The 22,655-nt window shown below is 39.0% G+C and overlaps 1 protein-coding gene across 1 annotated transcript in view; it reads right to left on the bottom strand.

Moving 5' to 3' along the window:
- tex264a (testis expressed 264, ER-phagy receptor a) overlaps nucleotides 1-22,181 on the bottom strand; it is a 60,829-nt gene extending 38,648 nt beyond the window's left edge. Inside the window, exons 1-2 of the mRNA XM_058055787.2 lie at nucleotides 21,742-22,181; nucleotides 7,525-7,746 (exon numbers count right to left, since the gene is read on the bottom strand). Of these exons, the coding sequence (XP_057911770.2) occupies nucleotides 7,525-7,746; nucleotides 21,742-21,999 (480 nt within the window). The 5' untranslated portion in view covers nucleotides 22,000-22,181. The remainder of the gene's footprint in view (nucleotides 1-7,524; nucleotides 7,747-21,741) is intronic.
- Between the last annotated feature and the right edge of the window lie 474 nt (nucleotides 22,182-22,655).

Below are 22,655 nucleotides of genomic sequence, written 5' to 3'. Positions count from 1 at the left end.
ATGCGATGCCCACAAAGATAGCCGTCTTATGTAAGGTAGCCACGCTTTTCCTCAGGCACGGCAAAGGATGCATATCGCAGAGGACCTCATTTGCATATAGCGCTCTAGTATTATGTTGTGAACTTTCATGCAGAATATATTTGGCCCTTTTACGGGAGATAATGAAAGTAGTTTTTTTTTCCTTTTAAACTAACATCCTTAATCGTCACAACGTCATGAGAAACCAGGCTACGCTGGCACGCCTGCAGAGCGACATGGGAGTCATGATGGGGTCTTGTTTATGGCCGCCTGCCAGACATACGCTCTCTACGCTTGCCGCTTTTATGGCCTCCTTGTAAATTATGCAGATTTACTGCTCTCACCGTGCGCCATTTAGCCTTTTACACATGCTACTCATCAAAGCCGCGTTTGTACGCCGTGTTTTTGTTGGACTTGGATTCTTCTGCAAAACCAAAGAAAAGGAAAATAACTAAAAAAATTAATTATGACATGAAATGAATCACATTGACGTACACAGATAGCGATCAAATGAAATGACAAATTCAGAAAATTCTAAAAAAAAATCTAAATAAATGTGGACAAGTGGTTAGACCTCACAGCTAGGAGACCAGGATTCAATTCCACCCTTAGCCATCTCTGTGTAGAGTTTGCATGTGACCTGTGATTGGCTAGCCACCAGTCCAGGGTCTACTGTATGTCTACTATATTGGGTAGTACAAGTAGAAAAGTGACTATAGGGGTGCTATTTCATGTCTGGAGAGCTCTAATAATGCTAAAAACAAATTTGGTTCAAGATTATGTCTACTATATTGGGTAGTACAAGTAGAAAAGTGACTATAGGGGTGTTATTTCATGTTTGGAGGGCTCTAATAATGCTAAAAACAAATTTGGTTAAAGATTATGTCTGCTATATTGGGTAGTACAAGTAGAAAAGTGACTATAGGGGTGCTATTTCATGTTTGGAGGGCTCTAATAATGCTAAAAACAAATTTGGTTAAAGATTGTGTCTACTATATCGGGTAGTACAAGTAGAAAAGTGACTATAGGGGTGTTATTTCATGTCTGGAGGGCTCTAATAATGCTAAAAACAAATTTGGTTAAAGATTATGTCTACTATATCGGGTAGTACAAGTAGAAAAGTGACTATAGGGGTGTTATTTCATGTCTGGAGGGCTCTAATAATGCTAAAAACAAATTTGGTTCAAGATTATGTCTACTATATCGGGTAGTACAAGTAGAAAAGTGACTATAGGGGTGTTATTTCATGCCTGGAGGGCTCTAATAATGCTAAAAACAAATTTGGTTAAAGATTATGTCTACTATATCGGGTAGTACAAGTAGAAAAGTGACTATAGGGGTGTTATTTCATGTCTGGAGGGCTCTAATAATGCTAAAAACAAATTTGGTTCAAGATTATGTCTACTATATCGGGTAGTACAAGTAGAAAAGTGACTATAGGGGTGCTATTTCATGTCTGGAGGGCTCTAATAATGCTAAAAACAAATTTTGCTAAAGATTATGTCTACTATATTGGTAGTACAAGTAGAAAAGTGACTATAGGGGTGTTATTTCATGTCTGGAGGGCTCTAATAATGCTAAAAACAAATTTGGTTCAAGATTATGTCTACTATATCAGGTAGTACAAGTAGAAAAGTGACTATAGGGGTGTTATTTCATGTCTGGAGGGCTCTAATAATGCTAAAAACAAATTTGGTTAAAGATTATGTCTACTATATCGGGTAGTACAAGTAGAAAAGTGACTATAGGGGTGTTATTTCATGTCTGGAGGGCTCTAATAATGCTAAAAACAAATTTGGTTCAAGATTATGTCTACTATATTGGGTAGTACAAGTAGAAAAGTGACTATAGGGGTGTTATTTCATGCCTGGAGGGCTCTAATAATGCTAAAAACAAATTTGGTTAAAGATTATGTCTACTATATTGGGTAGTACAAGTAGAAAAGTGACTATAGGGTGCTATATCATGTCTGGAGGGCTCTAATAATGCTAAAAACAAATTTGGTTAAAGGTTATGTCTACTATATTGGGTAGTACAAGTAGAAAAGTGACTATAGGGGTGTTATTTCATGCCTGGAGGGCTCTAATAATGCTAAAAACAAATTTGGTTAAAGATTATGTCTACTATATCGGGTAGTACAAGTAGAAAAGTGACTATAGGGGTGCTATTTCATGCCTGGAGGGCTCTAATAATGCTAAAAACAAATTTGGTTAAAGATTATGTCTACTATATCGGGTAGTACAAGTAGAAAAGTGACTATAGGGGTGTTATTTCATGCCTGGAGGGCTCTAATAATGCTAAAAACAAATTTGGTTAAAGATTATGTCTACTATATCGGGTAGTACAAGTAGAAAAGTGACTATAGGGGTGTTATTTCATGTCTGGAGGGCTCTAATAATGCTAAAAACAAATTTGGTTCAAGATTATGTCTACTATATCGGGTAGTACAAGTAGAAAAGTGACTATAGGGGTGCTATTTCATGTCTGGAGGGCTCTAATAATGCTAAAAACAAATTTTGCTAAAGATTATGTCTACTATATTGGTAGTACAAGTAGAAAAGTGACTATAGGGGTGTTATTTCATGTCTGGAGGGCTCTAATAATGCTAAAAACAAATTTGGTTCAAGATTATGTCTACTATATCAGGTAGTACAAGTAGAAAAGTGACTATAGGGGTGTTATTTCATGTCTGGAGGGCTCTAATAATGCTAAAAACAAATTTGGTTAAAGATTATGTCTACTATATCGGGTAGTACAAGTAGAAAAGTGACTATAGGGGTGTTATTTCATGTCTGGAGGGCTCTAATAATGCTAAAAACAAATTTGGTTAAAGATTATGTCTACTATATCGGGTAGTACAAGTAGAAAAGTGACTATAGGGGTGTTATTTCATGTCTGGAGGGCTCTAATAATGCTAAAAACAAATTTGGTTAAAGATTATGTCTACTATATCGGGTAGTACAAGTAGAAAAGTGACTATAGGGGTGTTATTTCATGTCTGGAGGGCTCTAATAATGCTAAAAACAAATTTGGTTCAAGATTATGTCTACTATATCGGGTAGTACAAGTAGAAAAGTGACTATAGGGGTGTTATTTCATGCCTGGAGGGCTCTAATAATGCTAAAAACAAATTTGGTTAAAGATTATGTCTACTATATCGGGTAGTACAAGTAGAAAAGTGACTATAGGGGTGCTATTTCATGCCTGGAGGGCTCTAATAATGCTAAAAACAAATTTGGTTCAAGATTATGTCTACTATATCGGGTAGTACAAGTAGAAAAGTGACTATAGGGGTGTTATTTCATATCTGGAGGGCTCTAATAATGCTAAAAACAAATTTGGTTAAAGATTATGTCTACTATATCGGGTAGTACAAGTAGAAAAGTGACTATAGGGGTGTTATTTCATGTCTGGAGGGCTCTAATAATGCTAAAAACAAATTTGGTTCAAGATTATGTCTACTATATCGGGTAGTACAAGTAGAAAAGTGACTATAGGGGTGTTATTTCATGCCTGGAGGGCTCTAATAATGCTAAAAACAAATTTGGTTCAAGATTATGTCTACTATATTGGGTAGTACAAGTAGAAAAGTGACTATAGGGGTGCTATTTCATGTCTGGAGGGCTCTAATAATGCTAAAAAATTAATTTGGTTCAAGATTATGTCTACTATATCGGGTAGTACAAGTAGAAAAGTGACTATAGGGGTGCTATTTCATGTCTGGAGGGCTCTAATAATGCTAAAAACAAATTTGGTTAAAGATTATGTTTACTATATTGGTAGTACAAGTAGAAAAGTGACTATAGGGGTGCTATTTCATGTTTGGAGGGCTCTAATAATGCTAAAAACAAATTTGGTTAAAGATTGTGTCTACTATATTGGGTAGTACAAGTAGAAAAGTGACTATAGGGGTGTTGTTTCATGTCTGGAGGGCTCTAATAATGCTAAAAACCAACGTTTGGTTTGTTTGTTTTTTTATTTCCATCATATTTAGATTTTCACCCAATGTTATTGGGTTATTGTTTTGTTTGTTTCTAAAATGAACTTTTTTTGTCAACATTTTTTATTTATTTTCATAAATTACAGCTGTTTTTTTTCCATATCTGCTGTTCTCCTTTTTCTGTAACTTTTATCTTGTAAACTTCAATTATGGCTTCATAATTTCCAAAAATTAGCTTTTTTTTTTTACAATTTTCTCTAATATTTCATCTTTATGATAATAAAATCATAAAATTTTCCCTATTATATTACAACATTATCACAAAATGACAACTTTTTCTTTGAAACTTAAAATTTAGTTACAGTTAGAGTTTTTCCAGATCTGCTTTTGTTTTTTTGTTTTTTATTCCAACGTTCTACTTGTAAATTCTCTTCTGGTAAATATGACTTTATTTCCACAATATTCAGATTTTATTGTTGCAACAACTTTTTCTGCAACCTAATTTTCCAAAAATGATGCATTTTTTCTTTAATATTTCATCTTTATGCTACAAAAAATTAGCAATTTCCAATTATTTTTCCTCATAATATCCCAACATTGTCATGCGATTGAATTCCACGCACCAGGAGAAATGTAAATTCATCGCAAACTGCTGCACAATATAAATGTTTGGTTTATTTCTTCGTCCCCTCGCGGCAGCCATTTTGTCTCTAACAGCCTGCTGGCCGTGCTAAACTTGACTGCTTGCATGAGTACAACACATGAGTAATGTTGTTGGGGGGCCTGAATGTTCATTTATCCATCGACTGCACATGAAAAAACATGAGCCAACTCCAGAAAATCCCAAAGCTGGCATGCGAGATGAAGTTGACGCCAAACGACGTCACACGAGTGTCTCCCTCGTTTTCAAACCCCCCCCTTGCACGCCGCTAAACCTCCTCAATTAATCATAGAGGCCGTACATGCACACATTTCTGGCACAGTCGCGTGGCACCCTCGAAAACCCGGCTTCCATTATTCATGACGCTCGCTGGAGCCGCTGTACACGTATACGGTACACGGCGTCGCTTGCCAATCCGCCCGTCCAAACGGATGGAAGTGTGTTATTAGCCCGGCGAGTGTACACAAGTTGCTCCTTAGTGACCTGACACGGCGCTCAGGTCAGCTGATGGATAGTGACTGCACGTTGGAAACAGATGCTTGCTCTGCGGTGACATCAGCCACCTTGACGAGATATACACAGACGCTGCCTGGGGAGGAGCCTTAACTAGATGATCACTAGATTGGTCCACGTTGTCATTTATACTGTCTGACCCGCCCCGAGCTAGATGAGAACACTTTATCACAACTTCATTAGGCTTCGCTACACGTCTTAAAATGCAGCCTGGAGCTCTGGCAACTACTCGTTTGTGGGCGCTGATAGTTGGATCATTTTGGGTTTTTTCTCAAGCGAATAGGCAAAGCTAGTTGAAATGTTGCCGTTGAAAGGTAAGTCAAATGTTAGCATCATATAGCATGTAGCTGTGCCACATGCCACTTCTTAATGTTACCATGTTGTATATGATTGAAGCTTTATAACGTGCTTGGATAAACACAGCCCACGAACACGAACGCTACAGACACGCAACAAACTATCAATACTTATTTACAATTGCTCATCGTTATTTCGGAGGTTCATTAAGAGGTTCTACTGAAGTGCAAGCCCAGCTGCAACATCCAGCTCTAATTGCGAGATGTGTCGTGATGTAACAAGGACCAAAGATTCCTGGTAAATGATGATAAATTCATGGAATCTGTGATAAATGATGAATAATCAATGGTTCCTTGAGAAGTCGGTGTTACATAATTGAAAAAGGGGTCTTTGGTGTCCTTCCTAGAGCATCTCCTGTAACGAGCTCCTGGCAAAAAAAAAAACATCTCATCCTTGTGACGTACACATTGGAGTACTGTCACTGAATTATACTTCAATTCCAGGCTGTGGAGCTTCTCGCTCAGCCAGGCAGTAATCATATAGTATATCCTTGTTGGTGTGTGAGAAGAGGTGTGGGTGGAAGCGCCTCAGGGCCGCTGAAAGGAAGCAGCTGGTGACCACCAAAGAGACACGCGGTAGTCTATGGTGAATTTGACAGCGTGTGTCCATTTTTGGTTGACCCTTCCTACGACTGCAGAGTTCCGACGCCGTATCATACTGGTGTCGAGAAGTGATCGATATCGGTCTGAAAAAAAGACTAGTAAGTATAAACCAGAGTGCACCTCGCAGGGCCAGGTTCCAGTAAGTAACAGTTAATCAACTGTCTTTATTTAGCTTGTCTGTGTAGCACTATAGAGTGTGCATACAGGGAGCGGGGTTTCTAATAACCTGTTCCCAGCACAATCAGTGGCTCTACTCAAATTTTTTTTAAAACACTGATAGTGACCACATTACCGGTACCGATGCTGTAGACAACGCTAAAATGCTAAAGCTACTTACCATTGAGAAATGCCTTGAAGTAATCTCTTTTCTTAAGAAACTTCGGACTGTCTAGTCCAGGGGTGGGCATTGATATGACAAAATTTACGGGGGGGGAGGGGGGGGCAGACTATATATTTTACACGTAACAGTCCACCTGGTATTATTGTATCTGTAAAATTGTCATGCAATCTGCTATTATTATTTATTATTTTATATTTATATTTATATATTTTAAAAATAATAAAATATTATAATAATTAAAATACAATTAAAATAATAATTATTATATTATTATTATTATGTAAAATATGCAAATATAACAATAATATTATATAATTAATATAATAATTAGCATTAATATAATAATTATAATAATTATAATAATCTAATAATAATAATAATTATTATTATTATTATGTGCTTGTGTCCCTTTTTTCAGGAGCACTTTGTAAACAACAGACCATGTCAAAAAAGGAAATTGATAAAACCATCAAAAGGTTGGTTCAGGCCATGATGCCAGGTTGTATGTTGACTATAAATGAAATACTTTGGAAAGATTGAGCGGGCCGTATTCAAACACTTGGCGGGCCGGATGTGGCCCCCGGGCCGTAGTTTGCCCACCCCTGGTCTAGTCTCTACTTCCGCATCGGATTACTTGTCCAACACATATGGCTGCATGTTAAAAGCCGTTCATATCAACTCCTATAAAGTCGGCTCCGTAGCTAGCGGTACAACAAGTACAATGAATTTAAACAGTTTTAGCAGGAAGCACACATCCAAGGAATAGGTGGAATAGGTGCAGATTCTGGAAGATCTAGAAAGATTTGTGGGTTATTGTGTGTAGCTGCTCTATAGGAGCCTACAACTCAATTCAAAAATAAATGATAATGATAGGTACCCTTTAAAGATCCAACATATTGATGTAAAAACGGCGCCTTCTATAGTCCGGAAATTATGGTAATCTGTCACCTTTAGCGCAAAGTTGATTTAAATACATAAAAAAAAATTTTTTAGCATTTGTGAAAAATTTAAAATATCTGCATCCTTTGATTTTCCATGTGTTGCTTTTGGTAGAAAAGGTTTGGACACCCCTACTTAGATATCACGTACTCACCTCAATGTAGGACGTGAGCTTGGGGTAGACTCTGAAAGGTGCCAGAACGTACGACAGCGGTGTCGTGGCGGGGAAGCTGGTGGTCACGGCGTGGCTCACTTCTGGCAGAGAGAACACCTTGAAGCCAAACTTCTCGTAGAGCTTCTGCAGTTCTTCGTCCGGCTTCTCTTCCCCTTCACACAGAATGCTGCCTGCGACGTAGCGGCACTTTTGCGCAGGTTTCTGAAAGGACAGGAATGGCAGAATTCAGAGAGGGGGAAAAAAATATACATGTTTTTGATTGTTCTATACTATAGAACAATGTCGAGTGCATTATTGCCCACTTTTAATGCAGTTCAGCGCAGGATCGGATATATCGACAGTCCGGTTATATTGATATTTTTTCCGACTCCCGACAATATCGATATAACGAGACTTTACTGTAGCTTGCATGCAAGGAGACAAATCAAAAATGTTATATAATATATTAAAACCACAGTTGCGAGGGGAGGGTCAATCTCGTCATGAAGGGCAGACTCACATGCCCAGACACCAAAGACCACTTGAATCAGGTGATAAGCATGTGGAGGACTTGTTTTGGAGACTGGAGCATCTAACCATAGCAAGTCAGTGTGACATGAACATGTATCTTTGCACAAAAACACGTACTATGTTAGCACATAGCTACGAAGCAATATTACTCAAACCAAATATAACAATGGAGGCCAATCATTTTTATCAGTGCAATAAGAAAGCATATTTCAGGTAGGATGGATTTGACCTTGATAGAGGTTGAACGTGCTGTACAGACGGTCAGCACAATGCTCAAACCGCAGGAAGGTAAATATAGAAAGCCTTGATGTTAATTGGTGGAGACGTTGTACAATCACATAGGCTGGACTGTGAGTGGACCGGAGAGGTGCCGGCTCTGCAGAGCATCTCCCTGGAGACCACGGAAAGTTGGGTCACAATCTGGAGCACGGAAAAGTACATAGAGTACAGTGCCGCTAAGGACCAATTAGTTTTGACTGTCATGTCCGCATCTCGGTTAACAAGACGAGATTTTAAAGAGGAACTATTGTGCTCATTTTTCAGATAACACACACAGAAAACTTTCTAGATCTTCCAGAATCTGCACCTATTCCAGCTGTTTTCATTTATACCGCCCACGGCCCGCCTCCGGTGGTAACGTGGGTTGGCTTTCATTGTGTGTCCAACATTAATGCATCTTGCTGGGGATCACCAACTCCAACCACTCTTGCATGAGCTTGCCTCGTAGAAAGATTTTGATACGCTACTGCAATGATAACTAAATTAAATTTATCTAATGGAATATATCAATCTTGGAAATTATTTTATTCCAAAATATATATATATATATATATATATATAGAACAGGACATGTGACCGAAGGGGTGGGGGGTGGGGGGGTATCCATGGGTCAGCAGTGCCCATGGCTATTATCAAACGATAAAAGGGATGCTCAGGTGCCTTCTCCAGCTTCACCTTTTTTTTTTTTGCATCAACACCTTTGCATTCAGACGCGACACAACAGAATCACAATCACAACGCCGCTTGTCAGTCACGAGGCGATGTGACGCCACATCTCCCACTCGCGTCTGTTTGAGGCGTCGGCTTCCAAGTTGGAGCTGCTGTGAAAGGACTGCGCCTTTGTTGGAGCGTAGGCATCCATGTTGCTTACTTTACAAAAAAAAAAAACACACACCCACACCGTCTAGGAGCTGGGCAGGAGCTCAACTCTGCTTCAACTTTTTTTAAACAATAAACACATAAATACACCACGTGATGACAGATTTGCATATCTGCTTCCAAAACTGTTTACAGTTTTGGATGAATTTTTTTTTCTCTTGGTCCCTCGCCTTATTTTTTTGACATTTGTGGTGCCCCCTAAGTGTGACAAATATACAAAGTAATAGGAAATCAGGAAGGGGGGCTATGGATCCTAGATGTTATATTTGGAATATTTGGGAATGGGGGAGAATACACAAAGAGTGAAGTTGACATCAATACCTTTTTCACCTAATTCACAAAGCTGATATGCATTTTTCTTGAAATACAGTAAAGTCTCGTTATATCGATATCGGTTATAACGAATTACTGCTTATTACGATACTATTTTCATTTCCCGGCAAATTTCTAGTCTTTTATGATATAATTAGTTCTGTTAGTACGATACCCGGTTATTATGATAATCCGGTTACTACGATGCCCTTTTCATCTCCCGCCAGCCAATTTGGTCTGCTTATATCGATACAAAAGCAGCTTAAATCAATCTTTGCTTAAGGATTTCAATACCAAAAAAGAACACGGCGAACGGCTGCTTCCAGTCAACTTTATTTTTCACACTTCCACCACACATGCCTGCAACAGAAGAACCAACAAACGCCAGCATGTACATATGAAAAACAGTGATTATTGCAAGCGATAAAAAGATATCTGAATACAACACAATTAAATACATGTATTTGTACGCTTGTGTCTTCGTTGGAATAGGTGTGTATGCTATGTCAGTTGGTTCTTCTGTTGCAGGCATGTGTTTGGCCAGCTATGTGGGGCGGGTTGAGCATGACCTGTGAACCAGGAAGTGCAGGAATCGGTGTGTGTGCTGCGCTCTGGTGGTGGAAGTGTGAAAAATAAAGTTGACTGGAAGCAGCCGTTGGCCCACTTTTAATGCAGTTCGGCGCAGGATCGGATATATCGACAGTCCGGTTATATCGATATTTTTTCCGACTCCCGACAATATCGATATAACAAGACTTTACTGTATATCTAACTTCTTTGCATATTGCTTTACAAAATATGGAAGTGACCCAAAGGGTAGACTGCAGCGTATCATCCGCTCTGCAGAGAAGGTGATAGGCTGCAATCTGCCTCCCCTCCAGCATCTCCTGTACGCCTCCAGGACTCTGAAGCGTGCAGGAAAGATTGTGGCGGACCCCTCCAAGTCTGCTCACAAACTTTTACAATCACTCCCCTCTGACAGGAGGCTAACCACTGGGCCAGTGTGTGGCCCTATATTTAAAACAAATACAAAATAACTGAATCAATAAATAATGAATACATGCAGCTCTTTATGGAGTCTGATCCTGCAACTTATGCCAAAGACCCTAAGTAGCAAAAAAATACTGTCGCTAGTGGTTGGTCATTTTCTGTAGAAACTACAAGTTACATGTTTATTGGTTCCAGAATGTTGATATTCAACTTGATATATATTTTATTTACATTTTTGCAAATGGTGGTTGCAGCAGAATAATGTGTTTTTTTGGTTTGTTTTTTTTATTCTGTTAACTGATGGTTCTGTGGAGTAAACGTGAACTGTTCAGTTGTCCATTTGGTTGTCATTTTTGTAGCACTTTTGCGTGTAAAATTTTAATTATTGTCTAGAAAATGTGTTTTGTGTTTACAGTTTTGCGTGTCTGGAAGGGATGAATTGGATTTCCAATGAGGTGAAATTGCCTTGGTTAGAGTTCGTTTTGGTTTGAGTCAGGCCTTCTGGAACGGATTAATGACGTAAACTGAGGTACAGCAGAATACTCTGGTTATTTTGTGTTATTTTTATATTATAATGGTCTTGTGGGTTGTTTTTCCCCAACAAAACGAGGTAAACTGCGACGTTAAATGTTCAGTTGTCCATTCAGTTGTTATTTGTAATTATTTTTGCAGCACTTTCTGCATGTCAAATTAGAATTATTGTCTAGAAAATGTCTTTTGTGTTTACATTTTTGGGTGTCTAGAAGGGATGAATTGGATTTCCAATGAGGTGAAATTGCCTTGGTTAGAGTTCGTTTTGGTTTGAGTCAGGCCTTCTGGAACGGATTAATTATGTCAACTGCGGTACAGCAGATTATTTTATGGGTAGGTAAACGTGACGTTAAATGTTCAGTTGTTATTTGTAATTATTTTTGCAGCACTTTCTGCATGTCAAATTAGAATTATTATCTAGAAAATGTCTTTTGTGTTTACATTTTTGGGTGTCTAAAAGGGAAGAATTGGATTTACATTATATCCGATGAGGAAAAATTGCTTTGGTTAGAGTCGGTTTTGGTTTGAGTCAGACCATCCCTTCTGGAAAAACTGAACGATGCTAACCGAGGCACCAGCATACGTGCTAATAGTGTACAGTCTGTTACTTGTAGAAATGTTGTGGCAAGCCAAGAAGAAAGATGAAAATGACACGGAGTATAAAACCAACCCAGGCAGCAAATAAGAACGTCTCGAGCAAGCGCCGAGCTGCACGATGATCAATTGCAGATAAACATCACACTGGCGCAGACGTGGTTGAAATATGGATCAGCTTCAAATTAGGAGATAATCTCTCAGAGAGGCCACCCTTACCAAAAATAATAGATCAAAATGCTGGTTGCTGCTCGGTGACGGAGTCCGTCTGCGGAGGGTTGGCGCTGAGGGGGCACAGATGGGAGCCGCCATCACTCATCCACACGTTCCTGGCATCTCTGCATAATTATCACATCTCAACACCACAACCTTCTCTTATTTAACGTCTCATTTGGCACTCGCATTGTGCTGCTATTGCACTTTGAGTATACTCTACATACAGTGAAGTCGCATTTGATCATAATAATTCCACTCGCTGCCTCCGAGTGTGTCGGATGCGTCTTATCAACACGGATGTTGGAGTTTATAGCGTCACCTGGCAGAGAGCCCCCAGCATGTTCTACAGCCTTCTTCACCTGCTTTTGATGGTCAATTATTCATTGGAGACGGCGTGAAGACAGCGTGACACATCCTCACTCTATCAAGGGCTGTCTGCATTGTCAGACCGGAATATATCAGCCATGGTGTGTCTGATATAAAGGCCAACACGGTGCTCACAACAAGCTCTTGAAGGTCGCATATTATAAGATTTTTCTCCAATTTTAAATACATCTCAAAGGTGACACAACGGTGTCCAAAATCTAGCCTTGCTTCTGCAAATGTAGACTTTCTGAGTGTCTGTAGCTTTAATGCTAATGACCTGCGTTTGTCCCGGAGTGTCCTCCTCCAAGACGTCCACTTTAGCCACTTTTGATATTCTATACACTTGACGCATTTCCATCGAAATAGATGTCATATATCACATATAATTATTAACATTAAGGAGGACACAGACATCCCATGTCTGTAGCTGACTGATGGGAAGTTAGCAGAAATCCAGGCTTTTTTTATGATGTGTAGCAAAGCCTGCTTGTTTACTCAAAATAAAAAAGTGCCCCCATCAAGATAGGGGCGTGGAACAGGCTCTCGGGACAAGAGTTAGACGGTATGGACTTTAGCACTCTTTCACACAAGGCCATGGTGACTCATTGCAAGTTATCCCAAAGGCTTGATTGCAGTTGTTGCTGCTAAGGGTGACCCAACCACTTCTTAGCTTTAGGGGGCAATCACTCTTTCACACGAGGCTATGGAGACTCATTGCAAGTTACGCCAAAGGCTTGATTGCAGTTGTTGCTGCTAAGGGTGACCCAACCACTTCTTAGCTTTAGGGGGCAGTCACGCTTTCACATAATTCTATGGAGACTCATTGCAAGTTATCCCAAAGGCTTGATTGCAGTTGATGCTGCTAAGGGTGACCCAACCACTTCTTAGCTTTAGGGGGCAATCACTCTTTCACACGAGGCTATGGAGACTCATTGCAAGTTACGCCAAAGGCTTGATTGCAGTTGTTGCTGCTAAGGGTGACCCAACCACTTCTTAGCTTTAGGGGGCAATCACTCTTTCACACAAGGCTATGGAGACTCATTGCAAGTTATCTCAAAGGCTTGATTGCAGTTGCTGCTAAGGGTGACCCAACCACTTCTTAGCTTTAAGGGGCAATCACTCTTTCACACAAGGCCATGGTGACTCATTGCAAGTTATCCCAAAGGCTTGATTGCAGTTGTTGCCCGCTAAGGGTGACCCAACCACTTCTTAGCTTTAAGGGGCAATCACTCTTTCACACAAGGCCATGGTGACTCATTGCAAGTTATCCCAAAGGCTTGATTGCAGTTGTTGCTGCTCAGAGTGACCCAACCACTTCTTAGCTTGAGGGGGCAATCACTCTTTCACACAAGGCTATGGTGGCTCATTGCAAGTTATCCCAAAGGCTTGATTGCAGTTGTTGCTACTAAGGGTGACCCAACCACTTCTTAGCTTTAGGGGGCAGTCACGCTTTCACATAAGGCTATGGAGACTCATTGCAAGTTATCCCAAAGGCTTGATTGCAGTTGTTGCTACTAAGGGTGACCCAACCACTTCTTAGCTTTAGGGGGCAGTCACGCTTTCACATAAGGCTATGGAGACTCATTGCAAGTTATCCCAAAGGCTTGATTGCAGTTGTTGCTACTAAGGGTGACCCAAACACTTCTTAGCTTTAGGGGGCAATCACTCTTTCACACAAGGCTATGGAGACTCATTGCAAGTTATCCCAAAGGCTTGATTGCAGTTGTTGCTGCTAAGGGTGACCCAACCACTTCTTAGCTTTAGGGGGCAATCACTCTTTCACACGAGGCTATGGAGACTCATTGCAAGTTATCCCAAAGGCTTGATTGCAGTTGTTGCTACTAAGGGTGACCCAAACACTTCTTAGCTTTAGGGGGCAATCACTCTTTCACACAAGGCTATGGAGACTCATTGCAAGTTATCCCAAAGGCTTGATTGCAGTTGTTGCTGCTAAGGGTGACCCAACCACTTCTTAGCTTTAGGGGGCAATCACTCTTTCACACGAGGCTATGGAGACTCATTGCAAGTTATCCCAAAGGCTTGATTGCAGTTGATGCTGCTAACGGTGACCCAAACACTTCTTAGCTTTAGGGGGCAATCACTCGCGATCATCCTGCATATATTTCCCACCGCTAAGCCATCTCATTAAAGCCAGACGACAGGCTAAGTTTAGCATGACCCGTCAGCTTCTAAGACGGCTTACCCTCACATGGCGCCATTCCGGCCTCGACCTGATTCCCCTAAGCAATGTCTCCGAGGGTCTGTTGGGAGAAAAAGTCATTTCAAAAGCAATTCTTTGCCCGAGGCTACAAGGGCCATTCTGATGGATGAAGGCTCTCAAACAATAAAAAGGTACGGCTGACATCGGTAATTCTTTATTAGCAGACACGTAATGAGGATTTACTCTCTTCATCTTGCCTGCTCTTGCCTGCGTCTCTTCCCTCCTGGCTATCAGCACTCGATGGCGGGGGAATTGTTTGCTCACTGAAACACTCGTGCTACCGACCAACAGAAATTAGCATCATGCGGCTAACAATCTCACTTTTACATGTCATAGTGAGCGGCTCGACAAGCTCCGGATAGATGACTGGATTTCTTCCAACAATCTAACAGATGAGCGTGTGAATAACCGCCAGCGCTCCATGGCCTCGGAGTACCTCAGGGTTCTGTACTGGAGCCCTTGCTGTTCAATTTGTACATGCTTCTATTAGACGTGCCCCGAAAATCAATCAATCAATCAATTAATAATGACAATAAATCAAAATGACATGTACATGTGTGTTTTCCTACTCTCGACCTAACAGGGTGGATGACAAGAGAGTTCACTCTGTGCATCTGACTCAACACCTCGGCGTGTTGGTTCAATGGCGGAAAGAACGGAGAGAGCGAACCCTCCTGTCAGTCATTCGGTCTCTTTGTCCCAGTGGGGAGAGGCGGGGCGCTATGTTTTATCAGAGATTTTATTGTAGAAAATTGGAACCAAAGCAAAGTTTTTTTTTAAATTTTGTTTTTAATAAATGCGTTTTTTTTTTTTTTTTTGGAAAAACCTGATGCGGCCCAGTCTCACCCAGACCCTAGCTCCAGTGGCCCCCAGGTAAATTGAGTTTGAGACCCCTGCTCTAGATGGTACTCAAGTACGGTGAGAACATGCAAACTCCACACAGAGATGGCCTAGGGTGGGATTGAACTTGGGTCTCCTAGCTGTGAGGTGTGCGCGCTAACCACTCGACCGCCGTGCAACCCTAAAAATGACTTAACTGTAAAAAATGTATCAAAAACAATAATGAAAAATTAATGTAAATAAAAATTAAAAATTGTAAAGAACAAATTTGTACAAAATATTATAAATAAATAAAAATGAAGTGTGACTTAAATTCAAAATTTCAAAATTGTTGTTATTATTATTAGTGTGAAATGATGTCTTTAGAACGTGCTGTGGCCTAAATAAAGAAAAGCCACATTGTAGACATTTTTTGCAGCGTGGATGGCGCCAATGAAGAGACATCATGATGCCTCCTTTGCTTTACAGCCAAGCTCGATGCTCCATTGATTTCCACATGATGGTCAGGCATGACAAATCAATGCAGGAATGTATCAAGTCCACCTGGGCGATTGGGGCGCTAGGGTCTGGGCGGCCTCTCCTTTTGTTCATCCCTCTTCCCTTGAGGCAGCACTCGGGACCGGGTGGTAATTACACCTCCGTACATCCTGGGGGTCATGGCGTGTAGAATTACTGACATCGACGAGCACCCAGGCGGAGGCCCGAGAGCGGCCCTCCTTAAGCCAGATGTGCCAACGCCGAGTGCTGGTTCCAGTTGAAAAAATTGGTCCCCCCGCTAATGTTTACTTCTCGTCATCCGCGGTGATTCATTTGAGGCCGTGTCGTCCATTTCCCCGAGCATCGAAGCAAAAAACGATATGAGCCGGGGGAGACATGGCGTGAAAGATTTAGAGATTCTTCAGCATCTTGTTTCCCTGACGAATGGCGCTGATGTCTGCGTTGAAAACAGATGTAAGGCCAATCCTAAAGCGTGGCGGGGAAACAAGACGTAATGGCCGCGTGCTCACCGTAAACATTCCATGGCTTCTTTACGACAGCACGGCGTGCATGCCATGTGGAATAACACGGACCCCGTGTGTTTATCTCCCGTTTTACGACCCCGAGCCTTTTACGTCTTCACTAAAATGCTAATAAATTGGACCGGGAGTGAAGCAGGCGCTGGTTGCTGTGATCAGAAATTCCCGATTGATGAATTGGCGGGCGCCGCCACCCTCTCAAGGTGAGTCGGAGCAATTTCGACCTCAACTCATCCCTCAATGCCACTCCCACACGCCGACGTGGCCGAGCTTGCTTCCCTCTGCAAGAACAACACGGGCCTGGATGTGTGGACAAATATATATGGAACATACATGATGACATATACATATTGTATACGTATATCATAATTAGGGATGTCTCATATGCCCATATTGTCCAACTCTACATTTCTAATACCAGAATCAGCCGATACCGATACCGATACCTGTAATATGACATCTCCTGTGGTGGAAAAAAAATGATGGGGAAAGCCCATATCACATTTTAATGCTGATATGTGTGATGATTATTGGACATAATAAAAATAAAAATAAAAATAAAAATAAAAATAAAAATAAAAATAAAAATAAAAATAAAAATAAAAATAAAAATAAAAATAAAAATAAAAATAAATTTATTAGTAATTTATTATCATTTAAGGCTGTGACATTTTTAAAAATACAATTGACATTTTCACTGCATTTGTAATTTTGGAGATATTTAAACTTTAACTTGTCTGTTGTCTTAAAAAGCCTGTTTATTTGTACATTATTTTATTGGTTTAAGTAACTGCCTCCAAATTTCACTAAAAAATTTTCATTTTAAATTACATCGCACATACTTTTTATGTTTTTGGCCTTTTCATTTGTTTGCATTTTAATTGTGATTTCAGCTGACATTTGTCGTTTAATTTTTTTTAATGGCTTTACTGGTTTTAGTATTTTAGTAATATCATTTTATTTGTATTTTTTTGTATTTTTGCTTTAATTTATGCAGTTTTTAAAGTTCAATGTTTTATGATTATTTTATTGATATATTAATTTAATGTTAATATTGAAGTATATGTTTTTTTATTTTAGTTTAGTTTAAGTAATTTTTTAAGTGATTCTGTTGTGAACTGGTTCAATATAAAAATCTAATTATTTCTATGTTTTTCATTATTTTATTAATATCATTTTTATTTTATTTTAGTTATTGTAATTATAATGCTTGTTAATGAAAACATTTATTATGATTATTGATTTATTTTTGGGTTTTTTTTTTTTAAATGTGGCTCAATGAGCAGGACATTTTCCATTTTTCCTTTTATTTTTCTATTTTTCTGTTAGTGTGTAGAAAAATATTATTTTCTCAATTTTTAATTTCAATGGTTCCTCTTATTTTCTTAACATTATTTGAGTATGAAATGTTGCATTTGCTATGTCATCCAGTTGTGGACTTTGCTGACCTTATGGTTACACGTGTGCCAGTTGGTCAAGGCGGCAGGATGGCGGCGGTCAGCCGACTTCCGTTTGCGTCTCCAATCACAGGAAGGTTGGATGAGCGCTGAAAGAAGGTAGCTAAGTCGTAGCGTCCTTATCCGTATTTGCAAAAGACAAGAATCACAGATCGTCCATCTCTGCTGAATGTCGGCTTGCACCCACCCAGACGGCACACCCGAGCGCCCCCGCGCTCGGCCGCAACAAGAGCTTGTGTTGTTTACAGAGTGAAACCTCTGCTCCCAGGTTGTTAACAGTACCCTCCAATGTGTCTGATCTCCGCTTTGTTTGCCGAACGCCTCCATCCCCCTTGCAGGCATCTTAATCACCGCCGGCAATTAGAAGCAAACAGTCCCATGCATGGATGAGCATCCACTAGCAAATGACGGGATGCTGCACTAATTGGCCGTGTGGTCTTTAAGTGGTCCTAAAGTTGCCAGCAGAGGAATATTCAGCACATGGAGCACACTGCAGGCCTCAAAACCTGCCGCAACACTGCCCTCTGGTGGTTGCTCGAGGGCATGAAAATAAAAATGGTTGGCAAAGGTCATAAAAACTGAGTTCTGTATTTATTTCAGGTATTCTGTTTCCTACTTGGGTTGATTTTCCACAACAACACAAACACAGGTGAACTTGTATCAGTTAAGAATGTAAAAAAAACAAAAATAAACAATAAATGTCTTTGTACGCCTGAATGAAAGATTTAAATATCAACTTGTATGACAGTTGGGAGTTGCTAAATGTCCCGAAAAAAATCAACACTGTCAACGCTTTGACTCTGGAACAGATTCTTACTGCTTCCATTGTTTCCGATGCAGGGGGGGGCACAGTGACATCCCAACAAATCCTAAGTCTGTATTATAAATGTATTACAAACATGTTCTATATACACAGATTGGTCGCCGTGTTCTTGGTGCTGATGGCCGAAAACAAAAAAAAACAAAGTTTAGTGCAAAAATACGACACAATCCACCACCTATAACTTGTTGCACAATGTGTGTGTGTGTGTGTGTCAACAGGAATTTCCATCCAACAAACACAGCTGCCCCGTGCACACACCAAGGAAAGATCAGCATAGCATAGCTAGCATTGCAAGAACCCCCGCCCCACAAAATCTGGTCTGGCCGAGCACTATTCCCAAATATTTATACAAATGACAAGCTAATGAAGAGTGCATCAACCCTTTGTTTGCACGGTGCAGGCTGAAAAGGCAACAAGGTCTCAGTGAGTCACACCAGGCATCCAGGCAGGCAGCCGGACAGGCAGCCGGGGCCGGGCGGGCAGGCTGCACATGAGGGTGGAAAATCATCAACAGTGCAACGTGGCATTTAACAGCTGACTGCTTTCACCGTTGTCAAAAACACGATTAACCCCTACAGGTCGTACTTGCACATGCAAATGATGCAGACTTAAAGTTTGGGCTAAAAGTTGCCATTAAAGTAAAGCCAAAATAATTCCTGTCAAAGGCCAAACTTATTCTGTTCATGTGACAAATTAAGACTCAGCAAATTTTACTCTTATTATTAAATTGTAAATATTATTTTTATTTTACAGAAACATCAATTTAAAAAAAAAAAATGAGATGGCGCTATCTGCATCCAGCAGAGGGTGCTCTCTCGCAATTCAATTCACTCAACATTTTCCAGCAGGAAGATATTTAAACTTAAATTTGTCTGTTGTCTTCAAAAGTCAGTTTATTTGTACATTATTTTATTGGTTTAAGTAACTGCCTCCAAATTTCATTAAAAAATTTTATTTTAAATTACATCGCACATACTTTTTATGTTTTTGGCCTTTTCATTTGTTTGCATTTTAATTGTGATTTAATTTTAATTTTTGTGGTTTAATTTTTTTAATGGCTTTACTGGTTTTAGGAGTTTATTAATATCATTTTATTTGTATTTTTTATATTGATGTATTTTTGCTTTAATTTATGCATTTTTTAAGTTCAATGTTTTTATGATTATTTTATTGATATATTAATTTAATGTTAATATTGAAGTATATGTTTTTTTATTTTAGTTTAAGGAATTTTTAAATGATTCTTTTGTCCAATTTCCATGTTTTTCATTTAAATATTATTTTATTAATATCATTTTTATTTTATTTTAGTTATTGTAATTATAATGTTTGTTAATGAAAACATTTATTGTGATTATTTTGTTTGAATTTTTTTTTGTTTTGTTTTTTTAACGTGGCTCAATGAGCAGGACATTGCCTTTCTATTTTTCCGTTGATGTGCTGGCAAGATGTGGCGCTAAGTGGTAAGTGACGTGGTAAAAAAGGCTAGAAAAAGTTCATAGTTATGACAAATAAACCCTGTTAACCATCATTAGAGCCCCCCAGACGCAAAATAACACCCCTATAGCAATGTTACACTCCTATTATTCAAAATAGTCAACATAATCAGAAAAACTAAGTACTATTAGACATAAATACGACAACACAGACTCATGTGAGCAGCTTTTCTGATCTGCGTACTTCCTTGCGGCTTTAAATGGCTTAATAATCATAGTATCCAGTACAGTAGACAGAAAAAAAGTGAATAAGTCGTGTAAGACATGAACGAAGACTTAAACTCCTGCCCGAGCAGTGTCACAGTAAACATGCACCAAACAATTACTGACACCTAGTGGCCAAATTGATTACAGCAATCCAACATCCAAATGAACAAAACACACAAATATTCCACACAATTATCATATCCACACTCATTATTATTGCTACATATTTGATTGTTATGATTTTCATTTGGTGTTGTTTTACCATTTTACCAACACGTGTACACGAGTCAAGGTGCCAAGCACAAATTGGACCATTCATCTATTGTAGCCTTTGTTTTATGTTGCATGACACAAATACTTCCTGTCAAAACTGACAGAACAAGCACATTTAGCATGACAGATGAAGCTCTTTTTCATTTTTTTGAAATAATTTTTAATGTTTCATGTTTAAGAAATAGTAATGATGATGACAAAATAAATACAACAAATAATATATTTTAAATGTTTTTGAAAAATAACATATTTTTTATAAAACAAGAGTATTTTATATTTTTTATTTCCTTTTATTGAATATAATTTTAAAACAAAAGATATCAAAATGTAAAAAATATATATATATTAAAATTATGTTAAAAAGTCTGCTCTTTAATTTTAGGTGTCTTTTATTTTTTTAATTTATATACTTTTTAAAGTAAATTATATTATATGTACATACTGCTTATTTTTAAAGTCAAATAAAAAAATTATAAATGTCAAATTTATTTTTATATAAAATATATATATATACACATACATACATACGTACATACATACACATATACACATACATACATACGTACGTATATACATACATACATACATACATACATACGTACGTATATACATACATACATACATACATACATACATACATACATACATACATACATACATACATACATACGTATATACATACATACATACATACATACATACGTATATACATACATACATACGTATATACATACATACGTATATACATACATACATACGTATATACATACATACATACGTATATACATACATACATACGTATATACATACATACATACGTATATACATACATACATACATGCATACATACACATATGTATATACATACATACACATATACATATGTGTGTGTGTATATATATATATATATATATATATATATATATATATACACACACACACCACATAAATGATAATATTTTCTGTCTGTCAAAAACAATGTCAATATCCCTGAGAGAATCCCAAAGGGATTAACAAAGTATTCGGTCTGCAAACACACCACACACCACATGAAACGATATGGAGGGACCAAATCTGGTCCACGGGCCTTGAGTTTGACACCCAGTGCACTGTAAATAATAGCTTGGCTAGGAGTTCCGGTTTGTGTTATGAGAGAAGTTGTGTGCGCCTGCGTGTTTTTCCTTACCTGCTTGGGGTCATCGTAGTAGATACCGATGGTTCTCTGCTTGGGTCCGATGCTGCAAGGCTCGGCGAAAGCCGCCCCGCACTCGTTGTACGGTCCCTCTTTGAACTTGTAAGCAATGGTGACATTCGGTACCGGAGGCGGCCCGGTCTTTATCACCACGTCCGCCAGCAGGCCGGAATACACCAGGAAGCCCACCAGTGTGACCAGCAAACACACCAGGAGGACGACGATGAGGAGAAGCAGAATGGAATCAGACATGGTTTTTCTTGGCTTTTGGAGAAATTGTCCGACTTTAGACGTCCTCTTCCGGGTTCATACGACGGTTAAAAGAACGAGCGGTTCGGGGAGAAAAGTGTTGAGTTTGGTGACTGGTCGCAGTTGCCGTACAGGAGCCGAGAAATGACAAGTTTGTTTACGCTTACAAATAGTTGAATCAGCTTCCTGGTTAAACCATTCCGCTTCAACCTCAAGGGGTGTCGCGACACAGATTTCCTTCAACGACGTCATAAATATGCATAGTAATCCAATTAAATTAACGTAGTTAATTTCTAACAATATACGCCAATCTTTAACAAGCCTCGATGCTCATAAACATTTTATTTGGTCGCCTTCGGGTTACAAATTTACCATAAGCTGCACCGTGGTTGTGTATAATGGTTCAGTCCACGTCTATGAAACGGCATCTGTCATATATAGGTGGGCGGGGTTACTACAAGTCAATATATAGGTTCTGTGTTGCCATTGCCAATACTTTTAAAATTAAAACGGGATATTTATACTGTAATTGTTCCAACACAACAGATTAATTTCCACAATCTTACCTTTATGTGACCCTTTTGTTGCCTACAATGGTTTAAGCAAAAATACTGTAGTGAAAAGTAAATACAGAAAAGCAAAAACTAATAGGTTTTGGG

Source organism: Doryrhamphus excisus, linkage group LG18, assembly GCF_037039965.1.
Source record: "Doryrhamphus excisus strain RoL-2023G ecotype Guam linkage group LG18, RoL_Dexc_Guam_v1.1, whole genome shotgun sequence".
Classification (NCBI taxonomy): domain Eukaryota; kingdom Metazoa; phylum Chordata; class Actinopteri; order Syngnathiformes; family Syngnathidae; genus Doryrhamphus; species Doryrhamphus excisus.
Note: the sequence above shows the minus strand (reverse complement) of the source record. Positions and strands in the feature narration are given on the sequence as shown.